This window comes from Chlamydotis macqueenii, chromosome 7, assembly GCF_036417535.1.
Source record: "Chlamydotis macqueenii isolate bChlMac1 chromosome 7, bChlMac1.mat, whole genome shotgun sequence".
Taxonomy (NCBI): Eukaryota; Metazoa; Chordata; class Aves; order Otidiformes; family Otididae; genus Chlamydotis; species Chlamydotis macqueenii.
In genome coordinates this window covers 5506533-5519992 of record NC_141562.1, presented here as the reverse complement: position 1 = coordinate 5519992, position 13460 = coordinate 5506533, and the positions used below count along the sequence as shown (strand labels likewise).

The 13460-nt window shown below is 36.5% G+C and overlaps 1 protein-coding gene across 2 annotated transcripts in view; it reads right to left on the bottom strand.

The window, feature by feature from the left end:
• Nucleotides 1-778: 778 nt before the first annotated feature.
• RET (ret proto-oncogene) overlaps nucleotides 779-13460 on the bottom strand; it is an 82416-nt gene continuing 69734 nt past the window's right edge. Inside the window, exons 16-20 of one of the 2 annotated variants that reach the window (XM_086751766.1) lie at nucleotides 11268-11338; nucleotides 7114-7251; nucleotides 5071-5170; nucleotides 3151-3298; nucleotides 779-1238 (exon numbers count right to left, since the gene is read on the bottom strand). In XM_086751766.1, coding sequence (XP_086607892.1) covers nucleotides 1081-1238; nucleotides 3151-3298; nucleotides 5071-5170; nucleotides 7114-7251; nucleotides 11268-11338 — 615 coding nt within the window. In that variant the 3' untranslated portion in view covers nucleotides 779-1080. Of the gene's footprint in view, nucleotides 1239-2295; nucleotides 3299-5070; nucleotides 5171-7113; nucleotides 7252-11267; nucleotides 11339-13460 lie in introns of those variants that run through there. The other variant, XM_086751767.1, reaches the window with a different exon arrangement.

The following is a 13460-nucleotide window of genomic DNA, read 5'->3' as shown; positions in this document are numbered from 1 at the left end:
GGTAGTAGGTTTATTTGGAGTTATGTCATGGCAGTGTCCTGTGCATGGCAGTGTATTCAATTTGGAGCTGAGAGGAGGACTCCAACTCACTGAACATGACTGCAAACAAAATCTCTGTACTTGAATTCCACCTAAAAATCCTGTACAGTCTCTTTTGAACTCATAAGAGGAATTATGATTGTACAAGATTGTATGTTTTAACATTAGTAAGATGTAGGTGATGGAAAGTAAATTGTGCCAGATGAACACTCTTGATTGCCATCAGTCTATACAGCTTATCTTGTATCAAATTTATCTCCATTGTGCTAAAGGTAAGAGAAGTTAAGACTAATAAAACACACTCTCTTCTCATTAAGACAAGACAATACATTTTACAAGACTTCAAATGTTGAATCTCAAGTCCTCTATTGAGTTACTTAATGTTTGCTTCCAAACCAAGATACAGGCTTTGTTAGTGCCAACATCACTTCTCATTTGATAGCAAGCTCAGTAATTTGGGAGCCTGTTTCCCCCCTCCCTTCCATATATTGTTTGTGCTTCCTGCTTAGATCAAGTGGTTGTATGCTAACAGCCACTGTAAAAGCAGCAGTTCAAGTACATCTTCCCATCCAAGGAACCTGTAATACAGGATGGTTTTGAGCGACCTGGTCTAGCGGAAGCTGTCCCCGCCCAGGGCAATGGGGTTGGACTAGATGATCTTTAAGGTCCTTTCCAACCCAAACCGTTCTGTGCTTCCGTGATACTCAGGTGCCAGAGGTACTATCAAAAGACGAACAGCAAGAATGAAGTGTGAGGCCATTTGCAGTAAGAAGTTGCCAAATTGAACCATATGCAAAATGGCAATCTAGAAAGAAGTACTGCAACTGCAACTACAACTCTTATACAGCTTGATATGTTTTCTGAAAGGGGAAATCACCAATTATAGTCTTCAGCATGAATAACACACTTCAGGAACTATCAATAAAAGGGTTTGCCAATTTAAAAGTTAGTTGTTGACTGTACAAAGAACGAGCCAATGGACTTTCCATTCTTTGCATCTTTGTTCCCCTCAGGAGTCCATTACCTTTCACAAAGAAAATTTTAGCTATCAAACTTGTCCATAAATTTTGCCGCTGAGTGTGAAACCATCCAGTTAGCATATACACTATCATTTGCATATCTTGAAAACACAGAGTTAGTGCCATCGAATCTTGTGAGTGGAACGGGGCTCTCCTCAGGCCAGTTCGGGTATGACATGCCTAAAAATGAAAACAGATAATTTTTTCTGCACTGAAGAACCATAACTTCATGTGCAGACAGTAAGGCCCTTGGCAAAACTCCCTTCAATATTTTAAGCCAGTCCACTGGATTTTGTCCCAAATCAATTCATATAAATGATGTTTCAAAATCCCTGAAGCACAAATTCAGATGTAGGCAAAACCCCTGAAAAAATAAAGTGCTTACTTGATAAAAAATTATGTGCGCGAACGCACGTGCATAATAAAAAGCTAATAATTTTTCTTCTGATGAGCCTCCAATTTTCCATAATTTTCTTTTTTAACAATCATGTAGCAATATATTGCTTTGCAAGAGGAAGTTCTTGCTGTGCAGGAAGTGCTCCAAGAATTAATAAACCTATTTGGGACAGGATCCAAAGTCCATTCCAATGACTGAGAATATTTCCATTTACTTAAATGGGCACCTTTCCTTTGGCTTCAGTGAGGTTTTAGGGACACTCACACCCTCAACCAGGGACGCCCTGCTTAATTTTAGGAAATTCCGGGAGCACAACTGAGTAAAGTCCAACAAAGTCCTGAGCACTCTTGTCTTGATTCATCTTTAAACATCTATTTCACGCATGTAATTATTTGCATTGGGTCCAGGAACTGCTTCTCAGTTTAGGCACGAGTGATCGCCAAAATGGAAGCAGAGTGCTTAGCACCATGTTGATTCAGCTGTACAAGCAGAGAACCATACCAGGGTCAAGATTTTCAAAAACAGAAATCTGATTTTGTTGCTTATTAAGCATTCAGCATCTGCCATCAACCTTGGTGGCAACTTTTTCTGTTACTGCTTTCTTTTAACAAACTGGCCACTAAGTGCCTCAAAGTGAACACGAGTTGGGGGAACCTATTGAAGAAAATTATAGCTAGGGTATAGATCAAAAATAGACCCAAAGCTATCTATTAATGGCAACTTTTAAGCTAAAAGATCCAACTTTTCAAAAGTCATACTGCTTGAAGAATGAAAAAAAATGATCTGTGATGTTAGTAAATATCTAAAAACATGTAAAATATTTAATCAGGAGACAAAATGTAGGAGTTTTGGCAAGAACCATTTTTACTGTCCATCTCACCATCACAATATGAAAGCATATGTTCTTTTTAAAAACACTTGCTACATCATTCAATCAAGGTTTAGTACTGACATTTTCATAATAAATCAAAGGACGTGAAAACAGATGAGTGTATTTTCAAAATGCCCATTGTTTAGCTTTCAAAGGACTTTACATGTGATTTAACCTGTATATAATACTTATATACAGTATTTCTACCTTCTGTATATAATACTCTGGTTTCATTCTATGATACATTAAATAGACATTTCAGCTTATGGATTTAGAATGCATTAACAGCAGCTGAAATTTAGAAATCCATCTTGATAGATGAAAAATGCTGCAGATGGGTCCTATCATTGAGCTATGGCAAAAAGCAGTATTTTTTTTTTTAAAAAAAAGTCTATTGCTTAAATTAGAGGTGCAGAATCTAAAGTACTTTAAATGTTCCTACTTCCCCCCAACAGGATAGTTTAATTAGATACTCATTAGCATTTTATATTTCCCCTGAGAATACTTCCCTGATCTTTTTTTTTTTTTTCTTTTACTGTATGATATCTGGTCATTTTACTTATTTTCACATCCTTTTAAAAACATTTATTTTAAACACAGCTGCAAAATGACTAAAGAATGATCCTGATGCAAACTTTGACATTTATCAAAAGAAAAAACAAACAAACAAAAAAACCCAAAAGAAGCTTCCAAGCAAATTTTGATTGGCTTCATTCAGACAAGAAACACTGTAATGGGGTTACAGAGTCTGAGAACAGTGCAGAAGAAAAATAATTTTTTTTTTTTGTGTTGCTAGAATCTAGTAAATGCATGTGAAATTCTACCATAGAGTTTGTTTTCAATCCATGTGGAAGGGAGGGTTCGAGGGAGGGGAGCATTATTACAGTCCACAAGTGGTGTCTCCTCTTCTGAGAGCCCATCATCATAAAGCAAGGAATCGGAAGGTGTGGACGCCGCAAGATCTAAGTAGTCCTAAGAAATGAACACAGGAAAAGCTGGGTTAATGTACATGGCAGTGTTGCTGGCTGGGTATAAAGGTTAAATGTGCACCTGGTTTATTTAAAACAAGTAGCTACAGACCCCACTGCATTCATCTTTTGATAGTACCTCTGGCACCTGAGTATCACGGAAGCACAGAACGGTTTGGGTTGGAAAGGACCTTAAAGATCATCTAGTCCCTGGGCAGGGACAGCTTCCGCTAGACCAGGTCGCTCAAAGCCCCATCTAACCTGGCCTTCTTAGCCAGGAGTAGGCTCTCCCTTTCTGGAAGTATTTGATTGGCCACAACACTAGACATCCTAGAGACATATTAATACTTCCCTTACTTAAATCTGCAGGTCAGTAAAATAACCAAGAAGTGAAAGGGCTGTGCCAACTGATTTGTTTGACCTTCAGTTTCAGTTATGCCTGATACATATGTATGCCTGCAATATATATATAGATAGATATACATATGCATGCTTAAAGAAGAAGGCACTCGGATCTTCTCATCATTTACAAAAGCTATTACATAATCATGTATAAAATTAGCTGTGTAAATGTTGCCAAATGAGACTTTTGCTGCTGTTGGTCTAAAACTAAATATTTAGGTCAACCATAAGAATTCATGGGTTTTTACCTATGCTGCTGCATGGCTTTGATGCAAAACACGAATGTGAAGCATTCTCAACTAATCTAAACTGTACCTTTTCCTTTCAAAATGGCTTTTCCTTTGGAAGTTTACTGAAATTAAACTTGAAAAAAAGTAGTTACCCAATTTTATAAATTGAAAAACCTTCAGAATTTTTCATTCAAAAAGGGAAAAAAATGACTAATTTGTCGAGCTCTATTTTTGGATTGTCTTTGATTTTAATTATGATGAAAATTTCAGAAAAGTTGCCAGCCTGTGTTACAAGTCTGTCACTGGACATGCAGATCGTTTGCATACTGATTCTTAGCAGCTATAAGTTAGTGACTGACAAGTCAGAGTGATTTCATGTACAGCCTAGACCTTTCACTTTGCCATTTTGAATTTAGAACTTATTTTTACATTCACATCCTGAACAAAATTGTTCCCCTGTGTTTATTAGTCCTTTTTGAATGAACATAAATGCCATCAGATTCTCATATCTGGTAATGGTTGCTGTATTTCCTCTTTTTTTCATTTGTAACTGCCCCCCCTTCTCATAACCAGTAGATTAAAAAAAAAAAAAAAAAAAAAGTGTTTATGTGCAAGTAGGTGTGTACACATTTTAAAAGTATATGCAACTTGGACTTATTTTTAGATCTCAACATCCATTCATTCAAAGGAAGTCTGTACAGGATTATAATAGCGTTAAAGTAACTCAGAATGGTGGAATCATACAGCTTTTGTATCTCTGTTGCTATTATATAATTAAATCAGACTTAAGGAAATACTGCATTTTTCTAATTCTAGTCTTCCTAGGATTATTTTTTCAGGAGTGCAATTTAGTCACAGGTTGTTTTTTGCGGTTTTTTTTTTTTGTTTTTTTTTTTTTAAATTTAGGGAAGCTAGACAGATCAAAGATAACTCATCTGCATTTAGGATTGAAGTCACCAAAGCCACTATATGAAGTGGTACTACTTTCAAAAAGCTGGATGCATTTGGAAGAAACTAGATACATAAATGCTTTTAAAACCGATGAAAAGTAAATTGCTTTAAAAAAAAAAAAATCATAATTTCTGTATATTCAAACTCAAATGATCTCAAAAACTTTAAAAAACTCATGCTTTCCCACACTTACCCTACTCTTCACCATCATTTTCTCCAGTTCCTTGCTGATCTCAGCAAATGTTGGTCTTTTATCGGGTTCTTGCTTCCAACACCGCAACATCAGGTTGTACCTGTGACCCGTCACAAGGTGAAACAAAAACCCAAAATTGTTAAAAGTGGGGCATGCCTCTGCTCATAATTTACAGTACTGAAGGTGAACTGTGGCACAAAGGCCAACCACAAGTACATCAGTCTTTTTGTCCTATGTTCTATTAAACATTCCCTTGAATCAACAACTGACATTCACAAGAATGGGCTTTTATTTTCATGAGTCTTTAAATAATGATGCACTTGGCTGTCCTTGAAGGACTGTAGTCTTAGGTTTCTTTCATTATTTTCACTTTCTCAAAGGTTGACCTCATGTGTAGGCAGCGTGCCAGATTTCTAATGGGTTTTGTTTGCATATGACTTTGAAGAAATTTGTATATCATCACTGATGTGCATCTCTCAACCTGAGAAACTCTGCTGTTATATCAGAAAGTAGAATTTTGCTCTTCATTTGCTTACATTCTGAAAAGTTTCTGTAAACATTTTTTCAAAGTGAAGCCTAACCTAAGGCTATTTGCACAAGCTAACATTATTTTGATTACTTCTGTTATTGTTATTTTGATTGTATCCATTCATATACTGTCTTTGACTGCCTTCTATAGCATACAGCGTGGAAACAAAAGGAATTAAAGTTTTAAAGTTGAGTGACTATCAGATGGACATTGTCCAAGTTCTGGATGTGTAACTCTCCAACCTGTGCCATTCATGTTATTTTTCTACCTCAAGTGTTTTCAGGACAAAGTGATCTAGCCCCAGAAGTGCTCTAATTGTGGAAATAGTTGGCTACAAGAACTACAGCAAGCCATTGAAAAGCATTGCATTTTTTGCCCTCTTCCATGATCTCTCTCTTGCTTGACTGGATAAAGCAGAGAATACAACTTAAGAGAAATGGTCCTTAAAGTGGGCTCTCAAAGGCTGTCAGAAAAATTTCCGAGTAAAACAGAAAAAATCTAAACCAGTCAGAAAACGATGATGTCACTTGAATAAAAAAAAAGAAACTCAGACATAGTCAGCTTGCCTGATTATTATCATTATTATTATATACCATTATTAATGGTATAACATATGTTTGAGGCATGAAGTCTTATTCCCTGTTGAGATGAAACAAACAAGAAAAATTAAATATTAAGTATTTGCTAAAGGATATTTGCCAGTGACACTTGTAAACTTCTACCCTAAATTCAGAAACCCATAATGTGTTTTTCTGTATATGGTATTAAAAAAATATATCTGTATTACTTGTACTGTATTTTCTCAGCCCGGATGTGGCCAAAGCATTCGTCATATTGAAAATCAGTCAAAAGAGATGTCATAGAGATTATAACCTGGCCACATGACCAGATTTGCAGGCTGAATGTATAATTATGCCTCATCTCCAAATGTCGTGGAAGAACCACAGAGAGAAAATACTTTGCACTGAGAGTGTTTTAATAAATCAGCCAATAAAATATGAACTGTCTCCAAATAGAGAAGAAATTGCCATGCGCTTATTGAGTTAGAAAATGTCTGTCTTCTAGGCTATAGATTTCTGGGTCAAGTTATCCTTTCTCCTATGTAATGTCAGGACAACTAATAAACAATGACTGTGGATGGAACATCGATCTCATTTGGACAAAAGTACTAAAATATTTTCTTGAATATTTCAGCTACCATTGTGTTTTTTATGAAATTCTCCTCCTCACCCCACCCTCAAAAGTTCTGAATATTCAAACTCTTCTAATTGTTTGGCAAGTGTGTTATTCAATATCCTACAAATATTTTGGATGTAGCTGCAAGCATTCAGTTGGCAATTCTTTTCCTGCACTTTACTGTTCATGAATTTCACTATATTCTTTTGAGCACTACATATTTTGATTATACTTCTGAGATACATAGAATAGTATTTCTGTGGTATTTATTTCAACTTTTAAAAAATTATTTATTCAAGAGATGTTTTATGAATCTAATCAGATCAAGAGCTACTTACATTTCTTCACTGCAGTTTTCTGGTCTTTCCATTCTATAGCCTGTTTTTAGGAGGTTAAAGAGTCTTTCAGGAGCAATACCTGGGTAGGGATTGCCTCCCAAAGTTACAATCTCCCATAGCAGAACTCCAAATGACCATCTGAAAAAGAGAAAATTAGCTTTTATTTACAGTGGTAGGGGTTTTTTTTTTAGAGTGGTTGGCTTTCAACCACTCACCCAACAAATCTCTTTCTAGTGTTTTGAGAACTCAACCAAATTCAAGATACTGCTTAGCCACAGGGCCTGTACAGATGCACATAGGGCCATCCTTGTTCCCAAATAGCGCTCATTAAAAAGATTAGCAATCAAGACAATAGAAAAAAAGGGATACCCCTTTTTTATCCACTGACAAAAGCTAACTGTATCCTGAGAAGGCACATCTTCTGTAGGACAGGAAAAAGTCCTCCCCATGGTGGCCCAGCCCAAAGGCTTGTTCCTCTTCTGTATAGTGCTCCTCCAGGAGCTTCAGAGGAGTGTTCCTTTGGCTACAGAGGGAGTCTAACCTCCCTAATTAGCCCTTACAGTCCTATTCAGAAATAATCTTCTAAATTTACAGAGGCTGGCTCAACCAGTTAGCAAGGGACTAGTTTGCTGTCTTGAATATGAGGTTGTGTTTCTTTTTATGCACAATGTGTTTATTTCAATCATAAGCGACACCTTTGATTTCAGATGGTCTGTTAGGCCATTTCAGTGATGCAGGACCTAATTTTCTTCTTAGAGTTGAGGAAAGAAGAGGAAATAATTTATTTTGAAAATAACTAAATGCCTAAAATACAGTTCAACATAGAACAGAAGAAACTGTTTTCTGAAAGGAACAGAAGAAACCGAGACTTTTTTTTAACCTACTTTATTGGTGGGTTCAAACAAAAAGACCTTGCTCAATGGGTTGGAAATACTTATATAGATTAAATTAGTCCATTTTTTGGAGGGCAGGCCAGGAGAAGAGAGGCAAAAATATTTTTCTTTCCTTAGTGGAAGGCTTTTTCAAGACACGAAGAGGCTATAAATTACTCTGAATCTGCTCAACTGACAGAATGGCCAAAATTTGAAGGTTCAAAATGAAGGAAACCAGACAACACTGTTTCACTCAAATGGGTTACTAAATGGGATGCATCTGGAAGCAAAATTACATACCATTTATGACAAGTGTTAGCTTTTGTGCTCTCATCATTGGGCAATTTCTGTGCAAACTCCACTTTTAAGAAGATTTTATGAAGTGTTATACACCTAATGCCAAACCAAAGAGCAGTGTGTAATTCCCTTTGCAAATTCCATCTCAAAACATTAGCCACAAACTTCACCTCCTGTCTGACTACATTCCACCTGTGCTTCTCACATTTTAATGCGTAGTAACCCCAAAAGTACAGCAATAAAACTTCCAAAATGGACAAAGAAGCCAAATTGAGTCTCACGCAGTCCTAAGTAGTATGCTGTTTCTCTCCCTGATGCCATTCATTGAATTAATTTTTAATCACTCTGCACATTCTTGAAAGCTAATGAATATTTATAGCATTTTTATATACTTTATTAATATACCTCCTCGTACCCTTTTTGAAGCCAATTATGCTCTGCCATCAAGGTTATAATTCTGTCCATGATTAATTCAAATAAACTTTGTAGCGTGGCAGGTTTTATTTTTAAAATCCACCTCTTCTGCTTAAAGAGGAATTTTACAGAATATGGAAGGAGGGATCAGATGAGTAATTTCTTAATTAAAAGTTGTTTAGTAAATGGGCATATTAGAATAGAATGCTGTAGAATGCTGCAATGCTTTCAAATCATTATACAAATTAAGTCCTATGGGAGGAGAAATGGGAGATGAAAAATTTCCCATTGTGCTATGTTTATTGCTAAATAAATACGTGATCAGAAAAAGTCAGAAAAGAAAAATAGAATGTGAAGAGGAAGACAGTGGGCTAGCTTTCCACTGATGTCGTCAACCTCTGAAGCAAAAAGGGATTTTGTAAATGCTGGCAAGTGGTACTGCTATTAAGCACTGCTAACCACTAACTATATAGAAAGGCTTTAGAAGAGAGAGGCTGGAAAATAGGAACACAAAGTATCAGAAAAAAGAGCATAGTGGAATGGTTATTGAATACATTAATGTGTTTGTTCACCTAAAATATAACTGCACCACCACAAACAACAAATACCCAAAATAATACTTTCAGTGAGTGTAATTACAAAATTAACAATCAGTGCTGCAAAAAAAAAGTGGTTAATTTATCAGTTTGCTGCTGTTGGAATAGCAGTCATGGAACCTAGTGCTGGAGAGGATTTGCTCTGCAACTTTCTATGTGTGGCTCAGTACTGTTCTGTAGGGACTTGGCTAAATTAGGAGCTGCTATACAACACTCTTAAATTACTTCATGTATAATGACATGAATAGTGAAGGTGACCTCACCAGTTAGATTTTATGCCATTGTATCGAAGCAGACCTACAAAGCACCACACAATGCTCTGTTAAGAATACCTGGTGCATCTCCAAGAAAGCTGGTAAATCAGCATTGCCGTACACGGAGATACTAATCCAGATCTGGGAAGCAGTAAAGCTACACAGCACCAGCGTGCTGCCCAGGGCTCTGAGCTTGCTTGTTTGACGCCAGCTGCACAATCTGCGTGGCGTTGTATCACACGGGCAAGAGATGGGCTCCTGAGCTTAACAGCAGCCCATCAGGACAGCAAACAGGGAGGAATGGTATTGGATTCAGAAGATCAATCAAGAATCAAAGAACAGGCAAACAAGAGAACACAATTTGTCCTGGCTCCGAGCTATAACAAATCCATTTTGCAGAAAATGAAGAAATTAAAAATATACTAAGAAGCTTTTAACAGAATTGTAACAATTCTCTGGGAAAAGTCACTGTAGAGAAGCAGGTCAGCACAACCCTGAGGAAGATAAAAAGAGACCCAGAAAAACCTGTAAGCAGACCTAAGCAAAAGTTACATTCTCCTGAAAATTACACCAATCTTTTTTCATTTTTTTAAATCCAAGTGAAACAAAGTAAATTAAAATTTTTTTGAAATTTATTTTGCAAGGAATTCCAGGTCAAGCAAAATATTTTATTTCACTAAAACTGCTCTTATGTGCAGAGAGAAGTAAAAAGTTAATAAAAGTAATTTTAGAAGTACAAATAAAAAAGTTTCTATTTGCACATACTGCTGTTATTGAAGTGTTTTCCCCCAAAGTGAAATGTCATTGAGATCAGTATGTTTTACTCCATTTGAATTTAATGAAAGCATTACTATAGTCAGATTCTCTTTCAAAGGAAATTTGGAAGGTATCAAAATGCTACCTAGCAGGAAATCGGGCATAGACTGCTACATTTGCAGCCTCTTACAGTTTTTTCTACTAAATAAATAATACTAGGCTTACCAATGTCTGCCTGGTCTTTTCTCCTGTCACAAGCATCATTCATCCCAGAGAGGAAGAAATCAAAGTGTCTGATCCCGAGTTAAACGAATATAAACACTCCTCTGCCTGGCTCCTTGCTTACGAGACACAAAAACAGCTTCAGCTGTAGTAGCTTTGCCATCTAATCATCACAGGTGAGAAAGGACCATATCCATCTTCAGGATCTCTGTTTCCCTAATCATGCAAATGAACTTGCATCTTGGCACTGGAACTGGACTATTCCTCTAAGGTCTGAGTGGGCTGTCATTAAAATTAATTGGAGTTTTGTAATTGATTTCAATAGGAGTGAGGCCAGATGTTAAATTCTTCTTCCCTTCTTTCCACCCCATCCCTCACCTGCCAGCAACTGTTGCAGACAAGCGATGAACAGGACCTGAGAAGTTTGGGTACGACCATTATCTTTAGCAAAGACTAATAGTTTCTGTCTATATATTCAAAGGCAACCATGTCGCATGAACAGGTCCAACTCTTGTTGACTTCAACAGGAATTATGTACCTAAATACTTCTGATATATTTTCTTCAGATTTAATTCAACAGCAAAAATCTTCTGTATCATTGCCAACTGCTGGTGCCATCCAGGCTGTGTTCTTCATGGCTCTTTGTGAAAGTAACAGCTTTGTCTACTACGTACCTTGTGCCTCTTCCCTCATCTCCTTAAACAAATACATAAACCATAAAGAATGCAAGAATGTACACTTACACATCGCTCTGTGTTGTATAGATATGATCAAACAGGGACTCTATGGCCATCCATTTAACAGGTATCCGGCCCTAGGAGGAAGAAAAGCAACAATGCAATTACTGCTCAGAAAGTTACGTTTCCAAGTGGAAACCCAAGGTATTTATCTTCAAAGCTGTAACAGATACTCTGTCCATACTCTAATATTTTCCAATGGACTGAATGATTTGGCATTTCATAAGAAAAACAGTGAGGAGAACAATGGTAAGTTTTAAAATCACTCATTCATTTCATTCCACACAGTTCAGTGATCTAATTATGTCCAATAAGATGGTGTGGTTTTTTTTCCAGATGGTCACCAGTTTAGGTCAAATAAACTTAACTCAACTCTTAACAAAGAGCTTCAGTTACATTCTTCAAACATGAATGTCTGGCTGCCCATTGCTTTTGGGAAATGTGCAAATGCAAAAATCATGGGGAATTATGACTAAAGAGGAAGAGCTATCTCATTTATAACAGAGATGATGCACAAATGGAAGTACCTAGATGTTAAGATAACTTTGGTTTCAGAACTGTACCTGGACAGTCATATTTGGCTACTGGTTACTAAATGGAATCTACAAGTTGCTACTTTCCACTGTCAGAAATTCACTGATAAAATCGGAGAACTCTGCCCCAGATATTCATGGAAATCTAGCTTTGCAAAATTTCCAAGATGTTTCATAACCTTCACAGTATCACTAGCATTCAATATGCCTTACTTCTTGTTCTCATGAAATTCATATATATATGCAACTGTTTCAGTAGGATTTGAAACATCCTTCTTCCTTCCTCTCAATTTTTTCTTTTCCCTATTTCCTTATGCGAGCAGAGAGATGCTTGTTAGGCTCTAAATAATACTACAGCAATGAGTGCCTCAGAAGTAAAGAGAAAATATCCACTCAGTACACCAACGTCCTGCCAAAGAAAATGAAACTGCCTTTATGTAAATGCATCATTCTTAAAATACAGAGCAACTGGTATAGATTGATGTAACACATACAACCAAAGACAGCTAAATGAACGCGGCAAAGCCCTTTTACATATGATTATGTCTTTCAAAAGGTTTTTTTTCTTCACAACTTATTTTGACTTACAAAATATTCACACAAACTGGCCTGAAAAAAAAAAAACAGTAAAAGCTAAACTTTTCATAAAATTCTAAAATTTTCACACACAAAAAATTCTGTTGGCAACTCTTTCATATTAAGTCATAGAGGGAACTGAACCAACACTACTCATCTTAGAAAGAGTCAACAGAAAGTAGCGTTAGTGAATGTCACAGTCTGGTCTGAGATTGACTTGTAAAAGTTCTGCTGATGACAGTGGCAGCTGGATACAAACTGGCAGAAAGCAGGATTTGGCTTGCTGTATATGGCAGTATTTTTTAAAAAGAATAAATAAATGACAAGCCTTAACTTAACTTCTTAGTCTCAAAGTTACTATGCTCAAGCATTTCTTTTCAGGGAAGTAGTGATGTGACTCAACAACTCATCTTTCTATCAAATTTCCTTTGCACAGTCCGACAGGTGGAACATTACTGTATGCTGAATCCTGCCTTGAGCAGACAGAACTGTATCCAGGCACCTGACAATAATTTACTGTGGCAGAATTACTTTAAATAACCTCTGGCAGGTAGCAGTAGCTCCTAATCTACCCCGACCTGTGATGTACCATTTTAAATAAGATTTGGTATCTTTCATACATTTGGAAATATTTGTAGGAGGGCTTTGCTTCCAGTCTTCTGCACAGATGTGATAATTCCTGAAATTAGGATCTTTATAGAAATTGTCTGCATTTTTTTCAACTCCTTGGGATTTTTTTGTTTGTATATTTAATTATAAATAGGAAAAGAGACAGAGAAAAATTATGGAGGTTTTTGTTTGTGTTTTCAAGCAGCGTGATGAGGAACTGGATAAACGAGAGGACCCATGTCATTTAAAAATGGGCTGCTCTCTACCTGTAAAAAGGTTAACAGTTAAAAGCTTCTGCAATGAAAAAAGGTGTCATTCTCTATTTACACTAACAAAACACATGCTATTTTTGAAGCATCCCGTGTGAACTCTCTAGCCTCCAGGAAAAAAAAAATAAAATTATTTATTACAGACTACTTGTCACATGGATTTTAAAAACCAGTAGATCTCATCCTACTGCATAAATTGTCTGGCAACTTCT